The sequence below is a fragment of the Artemia sp. Qi Xiang Cuo genome, chromosome 4, assembly GCF_049724085.1.
Source record: "Artemia sp. Qi Xiang Cuo chromosome 4, ASM4972408v1, whole genome shotgun sequence".
Taxonomy (NCBI): domain Eukaryota; kingdom Metazoa; phylum Arthropoda; class Branchiopoda; order Anostraca; family Artemiidae; genus Artemia; species Artemia sp. Qi Xiang Cuo.
The window spans coordinates 89,841,514-89,864,136 of NC_142797.1; the positions used below are offsets into that span (position 1 = coordinate 89,841,514).

At 33.4% G+C, this 22,623-nt stretch overlaps 1 protein-coding gene across 1 annotated transcript in view; it reads right to left on the bottom strand.

The window, feature by feature from the left end:
• LOC148953613 (sodium-dependent nutrient amino acid transporter 1-like) overlaps positions 1-22,623 on the bottom strand; it is a 163,884-nt gene that overhangs the window by 96,963 nt on the left and 44,298 nt on the right. Inside the window, exons 4-5 of the mRNA XM_089088034.1 lie at positions 22,568-22,623; positions 17,418-17,532 (exon numbers count right to left, since the gene is read on the bottom strand). Coding sequence (XP_088944160.1) covers positions 17,418-17,532; positions 22,568-22,623 — 171 coding nt within the window. The remainder of the gene's footprint in view (positions 1-17,417; positions 17,533-22,567) is intronic.

Consider the following 22,623-nt stretch of genomic DNA (forward strand, 5'->3'; position numbering starts at 1 on the left):
TTTGCTGAATAAATAATTTTTGTGTCCTTTAAAAGAGCCTTACGAAACTTTGGAGATTCTATTCCCGAATTGTATGTCGGCTTTTTCTTTAGTTGGTGTTCAGTAAGAAAACGTAGATTTTCTGTTAAATAAATAATTCTTGTATCCTTTAAAAGAGCTTTACGGGGTTTGTGAGACTCTGTTTCCTGAATCCTTGTGTTTTTTTTTACTCGGCGTTTATTAAAATACAAATAATTTTGCTAAATAAATAATTTTGTGTACTTTAAAAGAGCCTTACGAAACTTTGGAGATTCTATTCCCGAATTGTATGTCGACTTTTTCTTTAGTTGGAGTTCATTAAGAAAATGTAGATCTTCTGTTAAATAAATAATTCTTGTATCATGCAAAAGAGATTTACGGGGTTTGAGAGACTCTGTTTGCTGAATCCTTGTGTTTTTTTTACTCGGCGTTTATTAAAATACAATTTATTTTGCTAAATAAATAATTTGTATCCTTTAAAAGAGCCCTACGAAACTTTGGAGATTCTATTCCCCAATTGTATGTCGGCTTTTTCTTTAGTTGGTGTTCATTAATAAAACGTAGATTTTCTGTTAAATTAATAACTCTTGTATCCTTTAGAAGAGCTTTACGGGGTTCGAGAGAATCTGTGTCCTGAATCCTTGTGTTTTTTTTACTCGGCGTTTATTAAAATAAAAATTATTTTGCTAAATAAATAATTTTTGTGTCCTTTAAAAGAGCCTTGTGAAACTTTGGAGATTCTATTCCCCAATTGTATGTCGGCTTTTTCTTTAGTTGGTGTTCATTAAGAAAACGTAGATTTTCTGTTAAATAAATAATTCTTGTATCCTTTAAAAGAGCTTTACGGGGTTTGAGAGACTCTGTTTCCTGAATCCTTGTGTTTTTTTTACTCGGTGTTTATTAAAATACAAATAATTTTGCTAAAAAAATAATATTTGTATACTTTCAAAGAGCATTATGAAAATTTGGAGATTCTATTCCCCAATTGTATGTCGGCTTTTTATTTAGTTGGTTTTCATTAAGAAAATGTAGATTTTCTATTAAATAAATAATTCTTGTATCCTTTAAAAGAGCTTTAAGGGGTTTGAGAGACTCTGTTTCCTGAATCCTTGTATTTTTTTTTTACTCGGTGTTTATTAAAATAAAAATAACTTTGCTAAATAAATAATTTTTGTGTACTTTAAAAGAGCCTTACGAAACTTTGGAGATTCTATTCCCGAATTGTATGTCGGCTTTTTCTTTAGTTGGTGTTCATTAAGAAAAAGTAGATTTTCTGTTAAATAAATAATTCTTGTATCCTTTAAAAGAGCTTTACGGGGTTTGTGAGACTCTGTTTCCTGAATCCTTGTATTTTTTTACTCGGCGTTTATTAAAATACAAATAATTTTGCTAAAAAAATAATATTTGTATATTTTAAAAGAGCCTTATGAAACTTTGGAGATTCTATTCCCCAATTGTGTGTCGGCTTTTTCTTTAGTTGGTGTTCATTAAGAAAATGTAGATTTTCTGTTAAATAAATAATTCTTGTATCCTTTAAAAGAGCTTTAAGGGGTTTGAGAGACTCTGTTTCCTGAATCTTTGTATTTTTTTTACTCGGCGTTTATTAAAATACAAATTATTTTGCTAAATAAATAATTTTTGTGTCCTTTAAAAGAGCCTTACGAAACTTTGGAAATTCTATTCCCGAATTGTATGTCGGCTTTTTCTTTAGTTGGTGTTCATTAAGAAAACGTAGATTTTCGGTTAAATAAATAATTCTTGTATCCTTTAAAAGAGCTTTAAGGGGTTTGTGAGACTCTGTTTCCTGAATCCTTGTGTTTTTTTTTACTCGGCGTTTATTAAAATACAAATAATTTTGCTAAATAAATAATTTTGTGTACCTTAAAAGAGCCTTACGAAACTTTGGAGATTCTATTCCCCAATTGTATGTCGGCTTTTTCTTTAGTTGGAGTTCATTAAGAAAATGTAGATTTTCTGTTAAATAAATAATTCTTATATCATGCAAAAGAGCTTTACGGGGTTTTAGAGACTCTGTGTCCTGAATCCTTGTGTTTTTTTTACTCGTTATTTATTAAAATACAAATTATTTTGCTAAATAAATAATTTTTGTGTCCTTTAAAAGAGCCTTACGAAACTTTGGAGATTCTATTCCCCAATGGTATGTCGGCTTTTTCTTTAGTTGGTGTTCATTAAGAAAACGTAGATTTTCTGTTAAATAAATAATTCTTGTATCCTTTAAAAGAGCTTTACGGGGTTTGTGAGACTCTGTTTCCTGAATCCTTGTGTTTTTTTTACTCGGCTTTTATTAAAATACAAATAATTTTGCTAAATAAACAATTTTTGTGTACTTTAAAAGAGCCTTACGAAACTTTGGAGATTCTATTCCCCAATTGTATGTCGGCTTTTTCTTTAGTTGGTGTTCATTAAGAAAAGGTAGATTTTTTGTTAAATAAATAATTCTTGTATCCTTTAAAAGAGATCTAAGGGGTTGGAGAGACTCTGTTTCCTGAATCCCAGTGTTTTTTTACTCGGAGTTTATTAAAATACAAATTATTTTGCTAAATAAATAATTTTTGTATCCTTTAAAAGAGCCTTACGAAACTTTGGAGATTCTATTCCCCAATTGTATGTCGGCTTTTCCTTTAGTTGGTGTTCATTAAGAAAACGTAGATTTTCTGTTAAATTAATAACTCTTGTATCCTTTAGAAGAGCTTTACGGGGTTTTAGAGACTCTGTGTCCTGAATCCTTGTGTTTTTTTTACTCGTTATTTATTAAAATACAAATTATTTTGCTAAATAAATAATTTTTGTGTCCTTTAAAAGAGCCTTACGAAACTTTGGAGATTCTATTCCCCAATGGTATGTCGGCTTTTTATTTAGTTGGTGTTCATTAAGAAAACGTAGATTTTCTGTTAAATAAATAATTCTTGTATCCTTTAAAAGAGCTTTACGGGGTTTGTGAGACTCTGTTTCCTGAATCCTTGTGTTTTTTTTACTCGGCTTTTATTAAAATACAAATAATTTTGCTAAATAAACAATTTTTGTATACTTTAAAAGACCCTTACGAAACTTTGGAGATTCTATTCCCCAATTGTATGTCGGCTTTTTCTTTAGTTGGTGTTCATTAAGAAAATGTAGATTTTTTGTTAAATAAATAATTGTTGTATCCTTTAAAAGAGATCTACGGGGTTGGAGAGACTCTGTTTCCTGAATCCCAGTGTTTTTTTACTCGGCGTTTATTAAAATACAAATTATTTTGCTAAATAAATAATTTTTGTATACTTTAAAAGAGCCTTACGAAACTTTGGAGATTCTATTCCCCAATTGTATGTCGGCTTTTCCTTTAGTTGGTGTTCATTAAGAAAACGTAGATTTTCTGTTAAATTAATAACTCTTGTATCCTTTAGAAGAGCTTTACGGGGTTCGAGAGACTCTGTGTCCTGAATCCTTGTGTTTTTTTTGTTCGGCGTTTATTAAAATAAAAATTATTTTGCTAAATAAATAATTTTTGTGTCCTTTAAAAGAGCCTTGCGAAACTTTGGAGATTCTATTCCCCAATTGTATGTCGGCTTTTTCTTTAGTTGGTGTTTTTTAAGAAAACGTAGATTTTCTGTTAAATAAATAATTCTTGTATCCTTTAAAAGAGCTTTACGGGGTTTGTGAGACTCTGTTTCCTGAATCCTTGTGTTTTTTTACTCGGTGTTTATTAAAATACAAATAATTTTGCTAAAAAAATAATTTTTGTATACTTTAAAAGAGCCTTACGAAACTTTGGAGATTCTATTCCCCAATTGTATGTCGGCTTTTTCTTTAGTTGGTGTTCATTAAGAAAATGTAGATTTTCTGTTAAATAAATAATTTTTGTATCCTTTAAAAGAGCTTTACGGGGTTTGAGAGACTCTGTTTCCTGAATCCCTGTGTTTTTTTTACTCGGCGTTTATTAAAATACAAATTATTTTGCTAAATAAATAATTTTTGTGTCCTTTAAAAGAGCCTTACGAAACTTCGGAGATTCTATTCCCCAATTGTATGTCGGCTTTTTCTTTAGTTGGTGTTCATTTAGAAAACTTAGATTTTTTGTTAAATAAATAATTTTTGTATGCTTTAAAAGAGCTTTACGGGGTTTGAGAGACTCTATTTCCTGAATCATCGTGTTTTTTTACTCGGCGTTTATTAAAATACAAATTATTTTGCTAAATAAATAATTTTTGTATCCTTTAAAAGAGCCTTACGAAACTTTGGAGATTCTATTCCCCAAGTGTATGTCGGCTTTTTCTTTAGTTGGTGTTCATTAAGAAAATGTAGATTTTCTGTTAAATAAATAATTCTTGTATCATTTAAAAGAGCTTTACGGGGTTTGAGAGACTCTGTGACCTGAATACTTTTGTTTTTTTTTACTCGGCGTTTATTAAAATACAAATTATTTTGCTAAATATATCATTTTTGTGTGCTTTAAAAGAGCTTTACGGGGTTTGTGAGACTCTGTTTTCTGAATCCTTGTGTTTTTTTTTACTCGGTGTTTATTAAAATACAAATAATTTTGCTAAAAAAATGATTTTTGTATACTTTAAAAGAGCCTTACGAAACTTTGGAGATTCTATTCCCCAATTGTATGTCGGCTTTTTCTTTAGTTGGTGTTCATTAATAAAAAGTAGATTTTCTATTAAATAAATAATTCTTGTATCCTTTAAAAGAGCTTTACGGGGTTTGAGAGACTCTGTTTCCTGAATCCTTGTGTATTTTTTACTCGGCGTTTATTAAAATACAAATTATTTTGCTAAATAAATTATTTTTGTGTCCTTTAAAAGAGCCTTACGTAACTTTGGAGATTCTATTCCCCAATTGTATGTCGGCTTTTTCTTTAGTTGGTGTTCATTAAAAAAACGTAGATTTTCTGTTAAATAAATAATTCTTGTATCCTTTAAAAATAGCTTTACGGGGTTTTTGAGACTCTATTTCCTGAATCCTTGTGTTTTTTTACTCGGTGGTTATTAAAATACAAATAATTTTGCTAAATAAATAATTTTTGTATACTTTAAAAGAGCCTTACGAAACTTTGGAGATTCTATTCCCCAATTGTATGTCGGCTTTTTCTTTAGTTGGAGTTCATTAAGAAAACATAGATTTTCTGTTAAATAAATAATTCTTGTATCAAGCAAAAGAGCTTTACGGGGTTTTAGAGACTCTGTGTCCTGAATCCTTGTGTTTTTTTTACTCGGCGTTTATTAAAATACAAATTATTTTGCTAAATAAATAATTTTTGTGTACTTTAAAAGAGCCTTAAGAAACTTTGGAGATTCTATTCCCCAATTGTATGTCGGCTTTTTCTTTAGTTGGTGTTCATTAAGAAAATTTAGATTTTCTGTTAAATAAATAATTCTTGTATCCATTAAAAAAGCTTTACGGGGTTTGAGAGACTCTGTTTCCTGAATCCTCGTGTTTTTTTACTCGGTGTTTATTAAAATACAAATTATTTTGCTAAATATATAATTTTTGTGTCCTTTAAAAGAGCCTTACGAAACTTTGGAGATTTTATTCCCCAATTGTATGTCGGCTTTTTCTTTAGTTGGTGTTCATTAAGAAAACATAGATTTACTGTTAAATAAATAATTCTTGTATCCTCTAAAAGAGCTTTACGGGGTTTGTGAGACTCTGTTTCCTGAATCCTTGTGTTTTTTTTACTCGGCGTTTATTAAAATACAATAATTTTGCTAAATAAATAATTTTTTTATACTTTAAAAGAGCCTTACGAAACTTTGGAGATTATATTCCCCAATTGTGTGTCGGCTTTTTCTTTAGTTGGTGTTCATTAAGAAAACGTAGATTTTCTGTTAAATAAATAAGTTTTGTATGCTTTAAAAGAGCTTTACGGAATTTGAGAGACTCTGTTTCCTGAATCCTTATATTTTTTTACTCGGGGTTTATTAAAATACAAATTATTTTGCTAAATAAATTATTTTTGATATCTTTTAAAAAAGACTTACGAAACTTTGTTTTTTTCGACACCAGAGTTTTTTGTTATCAGAACTTTGAATTATTTTAACAAATGTCTATCTCAAAATTTTTACCTGATGCATTTAAGGCGTGGAGGAGGGAGAGGGGCTAGTTGCCCTTGAATCTCTTTTGACTCTTAAAAAGTGAACAAAAACTTTCAGTTTTCAATCAAATGAGCCCTCTCTGAAGTTTATACCAGCATCCCTTTCATAAGAAATAATATGAAGGATTCGGAGAATCCTTAAATTAAAACCCTTGCCCTGAGGGCTTTGGGGGAGTTGTAATCCTCAAAGACCTAATTTCCAGTTAAATCTACGTTTAGTAAAATGGCTGTCTTAAAATTTTGATTGGATGTGTTTGGGGAAAAGGTGGGCGTGAGAGGGGGGTTAGTTGCCCTCAAATCACTTTCGACTATTACAAAGGGCACAAGCCCTCGGAATTTCCAATCGAATGAGCCTTTTTTGAAGTTTCTACGGCACCGCCTTCTATAAAAACCTTATATGCCCCCAGGGCATAACTTAAAACCCTTGCCCTGAGGGTTGTGGGGGATTGTCCTCCTCAAAACCATGTTTACTATTTAAAAATCAACTACGCTGAACAAAATGGCTATCTCAGAATTTTGATTGGATGTGTTTGGATGAATGATGGGCGGGGGGGGGGGGGGGCTAGTCGCCCTCCAATCACTTTCGTCTATTAAAAAGGGCACTATCCCTTTGAATTTCCAATCGAATGAGCCTTTTTTGAAGTTTCTACGACAACACCTTCTATAAAAACCTTATATGCCCCCAGGGCATATCTTAAAACCCTTGCCCAGAAGGTTCTGGGGGAGTATCCTCCTCAAAAACATATTTTCTATCTTGAAATCAACTATGCTGAACAAAATAGCTATCTCAAAATTTTGATTGGACGTATTTGGGGGAATGATGGGCGTGGGGGGGGGCTAGTTGCACTCCAATCACTTTTGACTATTAAAAGGGCACTAGCCCTTTTATTTCCACTCGAATGAGCCTGTTTTGAAGTTTCTACGACAACGGCTTCTATAAAAACCTAAAAAGCCCCCAGTGCATAACTTAAAACCCTTGCCCTGAGGGTTGAGGGGGAGTGTCCTCCTCAAAAATATATTTTCTATCTGGAAATCAACTACGCTGAACAAAATGGCTATCTGAAAATTTTGATTGGATGTGTTTGGGGTAAATGATGGGCGTGGGTGGGGGGGGAGGGGGCTAGTTACACTCAAATCACTTTTGACTATTAAAAAGGACACTAGCTCTTTAATTTCCAATTGAATGAGCATGTTTTGAAGTTTCTACGACAAAGCCTTCTATAATAATCTTATATGCCCCCAGGGCATAACATAAAACCCTTGCGCTGAGGGTTGTTGGGGAGTGTCCTCCTCAAAAATATATTTTCTATCTGGAAATCAACTACGCTGAACAAAATGGCTATCTGAAAATTTTGATTGGATGTGTGTGGGGAAAGGAGGGGCGTGAGGGGGGGGGGAGGGGGCTAGTTACACTCCATTCACTTTCGACTATTAAAAAAGGCACTAGCCCTTTAAGTTCCAATCGAATGAGCCTGTTCTGAAGTTTCTACGACAACGCCTTCTATAAAAACCTTATATGCCCCCAGGGCATAACTTTAACCCCTTGTCCTGAGGGTTTTGGGGGAGTATCCTCCTCAAAAATTTATTTTCTATCTTGAAATCAACTACGCTGAACAAAATGGCTATCTCAAAAATTTTGATTAGATGGGTTTGGGGGAAAGATGGGCGTGGGGGGGGCTAGTTGCCCTCCAATCATTTTTGACTATAAAAAGGGGCACTAGAACTCTTGATTTCCAATCGAATGAGCCCACTTTGAAGCTTCTACGACGACCCCTTCCATATGAAGTGCCTCTGGGAAAAAATAATAAATAATAAAACATTGGAGCCGTATGGCCTTTACTATAGGCAACACTACAGCGTTGCCTCTGATACAAATATTTTTGCTAAATAAATAATTTTTGTATCCTTTAAAAGAGCCTTACGAAACTTTGGAGATTCTATTCCCCAATTGTATATCGGCTTTTTCTTTAGTTAGTGTTCATTAAGAAAACGTAGATTTTCTGTTAAATAAATAATTCTTGTATCATTTAAAAGAGCTTTACGTGGTTTGAGAGACTCTGTTTCCTGAATCCTTGTGTTTTTTTTTACTCGATGTTTATTAAAATACAAATTATTTTGCTAAATATATAATTTTTGTATCCTTTAAAAGAGCCTTAAGAAACTTTGGAGATTCTATTCCCCAATTGTATGTCGGCTTTTTCTTTAGTTAGTGTTCATTAAGAAAACGTAGATTTTCTGTTAAATAAATAATTCTTGTATCATTTAAAAGAGCTTTGCGTGGTTTGAGAGACACTGTTTCCTGAATCCTTGTGTTTTTTTTACTCGGTGTTTATTAAAATACAAATTATTTTGCTAAATAAATAACTTTTGCATCCTTTAAAACAGCCTTGCGAAACTTTGGAGATTCTATTCCCCAATTGTATGTCGGCTTTTTCTTTAGTTAGTGTTCATTAAGAAAACGTAGATTTTCTGTTAAATAAAGAATTCTTGTATCATTTAAAAGAGCTTTACGTGGTTTGAAAGGCTCTGTTTCCTGAATCCTTGTGTTTTTCTTTACTCGGCGTTTACTAAAATACAAATTATTTTGCTAAATAAATAATTTTTGCATCCTTTAAAAGAGCCTTACGAAACTTTGGAGATTCTATTCCCCAATTGTATGTCGGCTTTTTCTTTAGTTAGTGTTCATTAAGAAAACGTAGATTTTCTGTTAAATAAATAATTCTTGTATCATTTAAAAGAGCTTTACGTGGTTTGAGAGGCTCTGTTTCCTGAATCCTTGTGTTTTTTTTACTCGGTGTTTATTAAAATACAAATTATTTTGCTAAATCAATCATTTTTGCATCCTTTAAAAGAGCCTTACGAAACTTTGGAGATTCTATTCCCCAATTGTATGTCAGCTTTGTCTTTAGTTAGTGTTCATTAAGAAAACGTAGATTTTCTGTTAAATAAATAATTCTTGTATCATTTAAAAGAGCTTTACGTGGTTTGAGAGACACTGTTTCCTGAATCCTTGTGTTTTTTCTACTCGGTGTTTATAAAAATACAAATTATTTTGCTAAATAAATAATTTTTGCATCCTTTAAAAGAGCCTTACGAAACTTTAGAGATTCTATTCTCCAATTTTATGTCGGCTTTTTCTTTAGTTAGTGTTCATTAAGAAAACGTAGACTTTCTGTTAAATAAATAATTCTTGTATCATTTAAAAGAGCTTTACGTGGTTTGAGAGACTCTGTTTCCTGAATCCTTGTGTTTTTTTTACTCGGTGTTTATTAAAATACAAATTATTTTGCTAAATAAATAATTTTTGCATCCTTTAAAAGAGCCTTACGAAACTTTGGAGATTCTATTCCCCAATTGTATGTCGGCTTTTTCTTTAGTTAGCGTTCATTAAGAAAACGTAGATTTTCTGTTAAATAAATGATTCTTGTATCATTTAAAAGAGCTTTACGTGGTTTGAGAGACTCTGTTTCCTGAATCCTTGTGGGTTTTTTTACTCGGCGTTTATTAAAATACAAAATATTTTGCTAAATAAATAATTTTTGCATCCTTTAAAAGAGCCTTATGAAACTTTGGAGATTCTATTCCCCAATTGTATTTCGGCTTTTTCTTTAGTTAGTGTTCATTCAGAAAACGTAGATTTTCTTTTAAATAAATAATTCTTGTATCATTTAAAAGAGCTTTACGTGGTTTGAGAGACTCTATTTCCTGAATCCTTGTGTTTTTTTTACTCGGTGTTTATTAAAATACAAATTATTTTGCTAAATAAATAATTTTTGCATCCATTAAAAGAGCCTTACGAAACTTTGGAGATTCTATTCCCCAATTGTATGTCGGCGTTTTCTTTAGTTAGTATTCATTAAGAAAACATAGATTTTCTGTTAAATAAATAATTCTTGTATCATTTAAAAGAGCTTTACGTGGTTTGAGAGACTTTGTTTTCTGAATCCTTGTGTTTTTTTTTACTCTGCGTTTATTAAAATACAAATTATTTTGCTAAATAAATAATTTTTGCATCCTGTAAAAGAGCCTTACGAAACTTTGGAGATTCTATTCCCCAATAGTATGTCGGCTTTTTCTTTAGTTAGTGTTCATTAAGAAAACGTAGATTTTCTGTTAAATAAATAATTCTTGTATCATTTAAAAGAGCTTTACGTGGTTTGAGAGACTTTGTTTCCTGAATCCTTGTGTTTTTTTTTACTCTGCGTTTATTAAAATACAAATTATTTTGCTAAATAAATAATTTTTGTATCCTTTAAAAGAGCCTTACGAAACTTTGGAGATTCTATTCCCTAATTGTATGTCGGCTTTTTCTTTAGTTGGTGTTCATTAAGAAAACGTAGATTTTCTGTTAAATAAATAATTCTTGTATCATTTAAAAGAGGTTTACGTGGTTTGAGAGACTCTGTTTCCTGAATCCTTGTGTTTTTTTTTACTCGATGTTTATTAAAATACAAATTATTTTGCTAAATAAATAATTTTTGCATCCTTTAAAAGAGCCTTACGAAACTTTGGAGATTCTATTCCCCAATTGTATGTCGGCTTTTTCTTTAGTTGGTGTTCATTAAGAAAACGTAGATTTTCTGTTAAATAAATAATTCTTGTATCCTTTAAAAGAGCTTTACGGGGTTTGATAGACTCCGTTCTCTGATTCCGTGTTTTTTTTTTACTTGGCATTCATTAAAAAACGAAAATTTGTATTGAATAAATAATAGTTGTCACCTTTATAAGAGCTTTATGTGGTTAGAGAGACTCTGTACCCATGATTCCATGTGTTTTTTCTTTTTTATATGGCGCTCAATATAAAATGAAGATTCTCTGTAAAATAAATAATTCTTGTATCCTTTAAAAGAATTTTACGGGGTTTGAGAGACAGTTCCCTCATTTCACCAGTTTTTTTCTTTAGTTGGTGTTCATTAAAAACGAAGATTTTCGGTTAAATAAATAATTCTTGTATCCTTTAAAAGAACTTTACAGAGTTTGAGAGACTTTTCCCTGTTTCCATGAGGCTTTTTACTCTCTACTTGGCGTTCATTATAAAACTTAGATTGTCTGTTAAATAAATAATCCTTGTATGCTCTGAAAGAACTTTACTGGGATTCAAGAGAATATGTTCCCTGATTCTATGTGTTATTTTTACTTGGCGTTCATTAAAAAACAAAGATTATTGTTAAATAAATTATTATTGTCTCCTTTAAAAGAGCTTCAAGGAGTTTGAGAGAATCTGTTCCAATGATTACCTGTGTTTTTTTCTTTGTTTAGGGGGCTGAAGAAAAAGTGAAGGTTTTCTGTTAAATAAGTAATTAAGGTATCCATTCAAACCACTTTACAGGATTTGAAAGACTCTGTTCCCTGTTTTAATGTGTTTATTTTTTACTTTGCGTTCATTACAAAAAATTAAAAGTTTCTGCTAAATAAATAATTCTTGGTGCCTTTAAAAAAACTTTACGAGATTTGAAATACTCTGTTCCCTTATTCCACGTGGGTTTTTCTTCTTTATTTAGCGTTCACTAAAAAAAACAAAGAATTTTTTTTAAATAAATGATTCTCGTATACCTTGAAAGAGCTTTACGAGATTTTAGAGACCCTGTTCGCTGATTCCTTGTTTTTTTACTTGGCGTTTTCTAAAAAACAATGATCTGTGTCAAATAAATAATTCTTGTCCTCTTCGTTTTTCTCTTTACTTACCTTTCATTAAAAAAACGATGATTTTTTGTTCAATAAATTATTCTTGTATCCTTCAAAAAAGCTTTACGGGGTTGGATAGACTCTGATCCCTGACTCTTTGCCCTATTGCCCTGTATATTTTTTTTACTTGACGCACATTAAAAAAAAAAATTGGTTAATTCAATAATTCGTGTATCCTTTAAATTAGCTTTACGGGATTTGAGATACTCTGTTCTCTGATTCCATGTGGGCTTTTATTCTTTATTCGGTGCTCATTAAAAAACAAACATTTTAAATTATAGATGACGTTACAACTGATTTTTCAATTAGGTTACATTATGTTACATAAGGATGCACGAATTATTAATTTGACAAAAACAAACTTCGTTTTTTTAATGAATGTCAAGTATAGAAAAAAACCACATGGAACCAGGGAGCAGACTAGGGGAACCAAGTCTTTCAAGGTTACATGAATTATTTGTTTAACAGAAAAATTTTCATTTTTTAATCAACTTCAAGTAAAAGAACAAATGGAGTCAGGGGACAGAGTCTCTCCATCCCCAGAGTACTTCCAGAAAATTTATAATAAATTAATTTTATATAACTGCAAAATGCAAAATACTAAGAGAAACATCCAAGGAAAATATAACCAAAATTCCCTTTTCAATGACCTTTGTACCCGCCAAACAGACATGATTTTTTAATGCAAAAATGCCAATACAAATTAGATTTTGGAACGTTCAGACGCTAACAAAGCTGTCGAAGGTGGAACAGCTAGAGAAGGGGATGACCCACTATCGGCCAGACATCATAGCCCTCTCGGAAGTGCGATGGCCTGGAAATGGAAAGCAACTGCTCAGCGATGGAAACACTTTAATCTTCAGCGGCCATGAGACACGACGAGAAGCTGGAGTGGTCCTAGTCATATGGAAACCTGTGGCAAAATCACTGAGTAGCTGAAAACCCATGAACAATAAATTATGACTGCTTTATTCCATGGGAAACCTTTAAAAATGACTTTGGTTGCGAAAAACTAAGTGACTTGGAAATTCAGTCAAAGTTTGTGTTAAAACTGACCAACAGATTTGAAACCCTGGATCTGCTACGAGATGAAATTCCAGAGACAGCCTGGACGGCTATCAGAAAAACCTACAAAGATACTGCCTATGACAAGCTTGGTATGAAAAAGTCACCAAAGGATGAATGGATCTTCATCGAATCGTGGGATCTTATTGAAAAGAAGGCTGAGAAGAAGAAATCTCTTTTCAACGCTCTTTCCCCTGATGCGAGACACCCTCTTGAAATAGAGTTGACTATGCTTGATAAGGCTATAAGGAAGAGCGTCCTTGCTGATAAACACCGGAGCCTTGAACCGAAATCTCAGATGGCTGAAGAAGCTACTAGACGGGAGACTCTCGGTCAGATTACCGCATCACCAATGAGATAGTCGGAAAACGTCCAAAGACAGATGGACCTGTAAAAAATGAGTTTGGATGATTTCTTACTGACCCTGATAATGTGAACGAAGCCTGAGCAACTCAATTCAAAAAAGTGTTAAATAGACGACCACCTGCTAATCTTCCAGATATAGCAGACACACTATTTCTTAATCTAGAAGACAATATTAAGTTATCCTCTGGTGGGGAGATACTAAAAGTGGCTAAGAAGCTGAAGTCTGGAAAATCCCCTGGGGAAGACTGAATTACGGTTAAAATGATTAAATACTTAGTAGCTCCGTGAATTACTGTGTGGACTACGTTGTTCTTAATAATTTGGAGAACAGAAGAAATTCCTATGGATTGGACAAAAAGTACTCTCGTCAAAATATTCAAAAAAGGCGACGCTGCAAAGTGCAAAAACTGGAGAGGTATGAGCCTTTCATATATACCTAACAATCTATTGGTGACCATACTACTTCACGGAATCGACCCAGCGTTGAACGAACATCTCCAAGCGGAGCAGCATGGATTCCGGCCAAACCGATTATACGCTGATATTGTATTTACTCTTAGAATGGTGCTAGAAGAGGTGAATGAATGGTGCAACAAACTTTACTTGGTCCTTATAGACTTTGAGAAATTTTTTGACTCGGTAGATATCCAAACACTTTGGAAAGTTCTCCAATACTACGGTATTCCAGATAAGCTCATGTGAATCATTGAAGCCTTCTACAAAGACACAGAATACTGCATGAAGACAAGTGACGGGAGTACTGTTACTTTTGTATTATGACAGAGGTGAAACAATGCCTTGTGCAATCACCAATGCAATTTATTCTAATCATTGGTTATATTCTCCAGACCTGTGGTGGACATGCGATCCAGTTGGAAAATAAGAGACTCAGAGATTTTGATTTGGCTGCCAATATCAGCCTGCTAAAGTAATGTAAACAAAACCTCCAGCATTATCTTAACCAACTCAGGGACGCTACTGAACCTTTTGGCCTAAAGATAAATACCAACAAAACGAAAAATATGACAAACACTGAATCTCCACTTGACCTACGTAGCAATAGCCAGACGATAGAGCAAGTCATAGAGTTCAAGTACTTAGGAAGTACAATCGACAATTCAGGATCGTTTCAGCAAGAAGTCAAGTTAAGAATCGGCCAGGTCAATGCATCTTTCAGGAAACTGTCTCAAATTTAGCGCAGCCAGAAGTACTCTCTCCGTATCAAACTGAGGATGTTCAAAAACAACATTCTCTCAACGCTTTGCTATGGTTCTGAAACTTGACTCATAGATCAAATGCTTGAAAAGAAACTCCTCGCTTTTAAAAACATGTGCTTGAGGCGCATTCGAAATATCCACTGGTCCCAAAAAGCAACAAACGTTACAATACATAAGAAGACATCTCAGCCACTGGTACCCAAGGAGTTCAAATATAGAAAGTAAAGATACCTCGGTCATGTGATCCACATATCCGAAACTTGACTACCGAAGGTCGTCCTTCACTGGCAGCCATTTGGTACCAGAAAAAGAGGACGCCACAAAAATACCCTACAACGCAGCTACCGGGCAAACCTTAATGCCTCAATCCAAACTAAATGGGAAGATGTCTGGGCGGCAGCAGGGATGAGAGATGACTGGGTGCCTCTGGAGGCACAGGAGAATTTATGGTATAAGGTAAGGTAAACTATAAAAATATTTATGGTATCTGAGAAATAACTTTAATTTTTCATTTCAAACTGGAAAAATACATGAAAATTTAAAAATTTCTTTGGTTTTTCTTTAGGTTTTAGCTCCTCGATGCGTGGGTATATTTAGTATATAAGGAAAGTGTCAGAATACATACCTTAGACAGTAACTTGGTTTCTTCTGAGCAAGCTAAACGTAAGAAAAATCAAGAAGAGCATCAGAGCTTTGTAACCCAAATATCTTCTCTAAAAAAAACAATACCAAACAAAAACTAAACAAAAGATCAAGAAGTGATATGATAATGATGAAGATTACCGAAAATCATATAAGAAAAAAGTTGCTAACAGATACTGGGGTGACAAAAGCTATAATAAGAAAATTAAAAACTCTGTGAGGCTGTAAAAATGAACACATAAAAACAAAGTTGAAAATTACATTCAGAAGTCCAAGAACATGGGAAAAATGCAGGCTGATCTCCACAATGTATTTAAAGATGAATTTCCTTTCTGCATTTAAGAACATACACTCTTATTTTCTAGAAATATCTTAACGGTTCTTAACGAATATTTTTATTAAACATTAACAATAAGCGGATTTTTTTTCCATAGCAGCTTCAAAATTCCAATTGTGGTATAAACAAACAACGTAGTAATTCCAATAATGTCATGCCAGATCCAAATGGAAACTAGGTATAATAAACAGTTTTCATTTGGATCTGACACAATATCACCAGCTAAAGGCAGGATTTTATTTTCTTCGTTAATTTTCTTACAAACAAATTCCACGAAAAGATTTTTCCTTCCACTCATTTGTTCTTGCAAGTGGGTTTGATAAATAGGTGAAACCCTTTGACCAAACAAACTCTGTGAGAATCATTAAAGTCAGGTCTTCTGTCAAATCTTGGTTGTTCCTATGCTTACAGTGAATCATCTGGAGAAAGTCTGATCTTTGCCAGACATGACGCTAACGTGCGTTCGGCTCCATATTTCATTCATCCGTGGTTCGTCATATGGCAAAGCGAGGCGTTAACTCATCAGTTTTCTGTGTTATCTGGGATCTATATAAGAATCTTAGAGATTGTTTAAAGGTACCATCCTATTTATCCCTGCTGTTGGCTTTTCATGGATTCTATTACTTTGCATAAGGTCATCACATTGAATTTCTCGAATATGCCTATGATTTCTCAGAACCTCATGCCCGTTAAGAAAATAACTAAACATAGAGCTATCACTTCCCCAACCCTGTTCAATAATAATTTTCTAGAATCTCAGGCAAAATGTCTTAATTCAACCACTCTTGGGGAAATATATGTGTCTTATATTTGTTATGCGGATGACTTCTCAAATCTTAGCCTTTCTATCCAGAATTTTGAGCAGAATTTCAAAATCCTCAAAGATTTTCTTTCCAATAGGTAAATTCCCTCTACTTCTCCCCTATATCTGGAGGGTTATCTTATAAAATCCGCAGACCACATTACATGCGTGGGTCCTCTAATATGCCAATCTATCGACCGCACACTCACTGTTTGCTTACATCTCACTATCGTAAAAATCAAACTGCGTTTCAACCATCTAGACCACCAACCATCTAGACATCTAGACCACCTAGACATCTAGTTTATTAATGTTGAGCGATGTATTCACACTAACAAATAAAATCCATTTCTGAAGAGACAAATAATTTCACCATTTTTAAACCTTATGGAGGGCTAGCTATGGCTTTCACCGCTGGGGAGAGTTTCAGTTTTTCCACCCTCCCCCCAACCCTCTTATCACTATTAGTCATAATATTAGTGAGTTTTTAGGCTAAAAAAAAAAACGAGAAAAAAACAACAACTAAGTTCGGTAGCCACTAAGGGGCTTTGCCTGAAGACAACCGCCCCTTGACCCCCTAGATACGTCACTAAAATCTTATTGACTCGTTTTTAAAAAAAATTAAACATTGAAAAAGAGCCAAATTTTATTTTAGTCAGAACATTTTTTTCTACCAGGTAGCTCTGTTTTAGTGCAATAAAACCAGAGAATAATCCAAAAGGAAACTTCTAATTGGAAGGTATATACAAAGTCAAAGTGATAAATAACTATTTGCTGCTCTAAGCCTCCCCCTAACCATCTCTGGTGTGAAAAAAAATACCAAAACTGAATATAAATATAAAAATAAGCCTAGACAAATCAAGAATTTCGATTTATGAGCCAAATTTGTTTTAAGTCAGAACATTTTTTCTACCAGGTAGCTCTGTTTCTCTGCAATAAAACCAGAGAATAATCCAAAAGGACACTTCTAATTTGAAGGTATATACAAAGTCAAAGTGAAAAATAACTATTTGCTGCTCTAAGCCTCCCCCTACCTTTCTCTGGCGTGAAAAAAAAATGCCAAAACTGAATATAAATATAAAAATTAGCCTAAACAAATTAAGAATTTCGATTTATGGACCTCAATGTGTAAAAGAATAAGAAAACAAAAAGAACTATCTGACAAGAATTCAAGAACTAAAAAAGTACCTTAGCAAGTATCAAAAATATAACCATCCATGAGAATAAAAGACAAAGTGTGAGTCTCCATTCAGGGGGACCAATGCCATCATCAATATTGTCAATCTGGTGTAGAACATTTCGCCTAATAAGAAGTATTAAGTATTAGGAAAGCTCAAAAGTAGCTAAATACTTGTCAGTCCTAGAGAAAAAGAGATCATTGTCGATTTCTACTGAGTTTTTACTATTTGACTTACTTGACTTAAGGCTCCTGCCACGTTGGGGGTGGCGTAGAGAGTGTCGCAACTCTGCTCCTTCAGGCTGACCTGTCTACTTCTATTAGTGGGGCCTCTTCGACAGCGATATTAGCTATCTCAAGGAATTTTTTGAGGCTATCCTTCCACCTTGTCTGAGGTCTGCCCCTAGGAAGACACCAGCCATTAGCTTTAACATCAAAATCGTAGACTATTCGGGCTGGGGTTGTTGTTGGCATAAGAAGGAGGTGTCCGAACAATCTGAGAGTACGGTGTGCTATTTGGACGGAGAATGGCACTTGGGAGGTGAGTGCGAGCAACCTTGTGTTGCTTACAAAATCGTCCTATCGGAGTCCCTTAATCCGACGGAGCTGTTTCGATTTGCCGATGTCTATCGTTCTGAGGATTGTTGATTTGAGAGGCCAGGTTTCCACAGCATAGAGGAGAACCAAGCTTACAGATGCATTATAAATTCGCATCTTCTTGGGCCTAGATATATGCGGCATCCTCCAGAGATTGTAGAGCCTTCCAACGATAGACGAGGCTTTTGAAATTCGGCTGTACACCTCTTCCTCTATAGAACCTTCATTAGACAGCACGGAGCCAAGATAAGTGAAGTTCTTTACAACTTCAACAGGAGCTCCGCAAACAATTATGTTCCGGCGAGACTGGGCTTGGGGGCTCAATTGCCATTAAGAAGGTTGGTCATCCGAGGCAGTTGCTAAGCTATTCGTTGCAATGGGTTTCGGGTGAAGGGTTGCAAGCCCAACCAACCCTAGGCCTGGATTCCGATTAGAGCCAGGATTTACCTGGATACTGAGAATCCTGGGGTGGGTTCTCAGTTTTTACTATAGTAAGATCATTATTTCCTTTCTTTCATTTTCCTCCCTAAAGCATCTACTGCTTCACAAACAATTTTCCTAAAAATAATACATCCATCTTCAACATTTTCAAATTCTAAGCTTTCCATTTTCATATCCTAGGTAAATCAAAGAACCGCATGTGTACCTGATTTTTCAGATTATCCTCAATAATTTTAGAGCGGTTTAAAACCTAGAGGAAGTAATAAAGGGTAAGAGGGTCAATTGGATTTTGATTTTAACTGGAGGGTAGAGAAAAACCCTTTGTTGAATTGGGTTGTCGAAATATAATCCCTGCAATATTTTGAAATCTTGGGGGTTCGAGTCGAAAATTTCAGGCTTATTTAGAGAAAGGAGGGAGGGATTGGCCACGGAAAATTTACATTTAGTCTGGGGGAGTGAGAAGGAAACATCTAAGCAATTTTAATGTTCAACCTATTCAATATTAATCGTTTTGCACTGTAATTTCCTGTAATACTTACATTTTATCCTCGCTTAGGTAGCAAGATGGATAAAACAACGGTATGTACTGCCATGTTGCCAAAATAGCGCATTTGCAGTATATTCACATTAAATCAAACGTACAGGATATATTAAGGTGGGAGGGACAAATTAACGTTGAATTGTAGCTTGATGGAAAGGATTGGGCTGAATCAAACGCTATGATATGTATCTAGGTTACCAAAACAACCATATCTGCAATATCTCGAGAACAAAATGAACGGTTTAAGGGAACCAGTTGAAACTTTTAGGGGATATTTTAGGGAATGGGGAGAGGGTAAATAAGATGTAGTTTCCAATCAGGGACCGAGGAGAACTTATGAAGGACAATGCACTTTGGAAGACATTGTGGCTGTATCCAGGGGAAGAGCGTTTTACCCCTCCCCATCTGAAATTTTTGTCTGGCTCATAAAAGCGTAAGAAAATGTTTGTAAACGAATTTTTTAACCCATAATTTTTTTACCCCCCCCCCTGTTTCCCGTTTAGGAAGGAGTGTCAAATCTAAAAATTAGTTTTAAGTTTAATGTTTTTTTTATTTTAAATGTGATATCTTTTATTCTAAGCACGCTTTCATAGAGTACAACATCAAAAATGTTCTAAGCTCTTATTAACAATATTGCAACAGCATTGCAACGTAATATTTATTGGTATGGACATGGTGCTTGGCCAACAACACAGTTCATATAATTATCCAGTATGATCATTCCCTATCTCACCCATTATAAAAACCCGGACCGGGGTTCGAGTGCTCCGGAGAACGTTTTTGCAGATAGAAACATAGGCGGCATCAGATCTTTTCACGGGTAGACAAGTCAGATTTCTCTTGGACGCAAAACTTGGCTTCAACGTTGGAACACTAATTTTGAAGAAACTAATTTTAAATTAATTTATTCCAATACATACATGAAAATCGGTAGTTAGTAGTGTAATGTTATTATTAGATGTTTTTAGGAATTAAAAATAGATTTCGAAGTCTCAAGTTGGTTTCAAAGGTATTTTGAGAAAGTTTCTGCCAAAATACGTGTTCCAGGGTAACTGGACCGCTGATGGCAGATCAAATGAGAGGAGCTGTTTGTACGTGCCGATATATATATATATATATATATATATATATATATATATATATATATATATATATATATATATATATATATATATATATATATATATATATATATATATATATATATATATATATATATATATATATATATATATATATATATATATATATATATATATATATATATATATATATATATATATATATATATATATATATATATATATATATATATATATATATATATATATATATATATATATATATATATATATATATATATATATATATATATATATATATATATATATATATATATATATATATATATATATATATACACTACGAAAACTTTACGAAAAAGAAAGTTTTTTTAAAAGAAAAATAAAGGCCATATTAAACTTAAGATCAGTAGAAGTAGAAGCCTACAATAATTCAAACTCAAAACGACCAGAAATTATTATTAAAGAATAAAAAAGGAAAGGAGAATAATTGGTATGGCGGTAACACTGCATATAAATTTATATGAATGTATATATAGTGGGCTGTAATAATGCAAAAGTTAAATATATAACATTGGTTTAAGAATGGAAAGAAAGACAAAGAATAAATTTACGACGATAATCAAGTAAAAAATAAGTTTTATTTGAACAATGCCATAAAGCGATGACATTTGGTTATGATATTTGACGCTTCGCATTCATATTTCAGTTTTAAAAGTTTTATCAATATTTTCTCAAAGGGAAATTACGTGGTTGGCGTGAATGTAGACTTGCAGCTAAATTAAATATAGTCACTTCAACTTTTCACATATGTTTATTGATATTGGTTTGATTTTTATTGTCTGTAGTACTGAAGAGCTCATTAAGGAGATAATCAAACACAAATTTTAAAAAAATTTACCCCTTTGTTCAAAAAAAGAGATAATCAAATATTTAAACTACTAAAACTAAAATAATTACTTGCTAGTTTATTTTCCTTGATAGGTACGTCTCTCGATTTCCTGATTCTTAAATTTTACTTCGTAATATGCACGTGTGCCCAAAAAAAATCTTATAAATTGTTCTAGGGGGAAGTCCTCGCAGCCAGTTTCCCAATTCAGGTCTTTGCACTCAAGCCATATTCGATTGGTTATTCCCGGTTTTTATTCCCGGCAACTTTTACCGCAGCAACCAATAATTAGAACCCAAGTCCTAAAATTGGTCTCAATCAGGAACCCTTATCGCTATCTAAATTCAGAAAGTGCAAATATTATCAAACAGAGGTGTTTATTGTTTAAAGTTCAGGAAAGGTCTGCCCATTCCATATGAAAACATTGATTGAAAACGAAACTAGTCTTATCTAGGCTCTCCTCAAAAACAGGTAAATATATTTTTCAAATATCACAGGTACTACAATCTGAGAAAATAAATATCACGACGTGAAAAAAAAATTATAAACTATCCAGTTGCGGATCCAGAGGGGGGGGCGAGGGTTACTCCCGTATAGTAGTCTAAAGCAGTGTAATTCACCTAATTAACGCAAGTTTGCATTAATTAAACTTGCTCCTAACGTAAGTTTGTCGGATCAACCTACTTTGCGCCCCCCTCCCCTAAAAAAATCCTGGATCTGCCCCTGAAACCATCACACCTATTCCACCAGCTATTAGAAGAAAAAAAAATTCCTTATTTTCACAAATTTCATCAACCCACCGCCTCCTTTTTTACAAAATCCTACATAGGCCAATCATTTGAGCCCACTGTATGTAAATAATAGATTAAGTCATAATTTGTATATAAATTAAGTCATACCTGTGAGATGGGACACTTGCAAACCACTTGGCTGGCTCACCAAGTTTTTTCTGCTTTCGCAATTACGAATAATGCACGTTGTAACCATTTCTCATTGAGTCAACACACTAACCCGCTAATACAGAAAGAAGTGGGAGGAGCTTTTTGTTCGCACCGAGAACGAAGACCAGAAATGATCTGCGATAAGCTTACTGGATAATTATATGAACTGTGGCCAACAATTACTAAATTGCGTTAAGTCTAATTACTGAACTATAATAATTCTGAAAGTGCAGTCAATTGCAATTTGTTATAGCAGAAATACAGAAATTGACAGAAGTTGCAGAGGTACCTTGAAAATTCTCCATTTAGGGAGGAGCGTCAGATCTAAAATTCATTTTTGAGTTTGATATTTTTATATAAAATGCAATTACTTTGATTCTAAACACGTTTTCATTGAGTACAACATCAAAAATATGCCAAGCTGCTATTAAAGGATATTGCAACAGCATTCCAACATAATGTTTACTGCATTATGTACGGATGTAAATCGTGTAATAACATAATGTTACAGATGTAAAAGGTAATCAAGTCATTTTAGTTTGTGTTCTAAGCCCGAAAGGATATAGAGAATGTAGAACTCGATACTAATACTAAAAGACTAATTTTTCCTCACTAAAACATTATTTAACCAAAGAGGCAAAAAAGAGGGGAAAACCGCAAAATTACTCACCGAAAGTACTGATCGGAAGGACTTTCTGAGTCGTTCTTGTTATATTGCTGAGATGT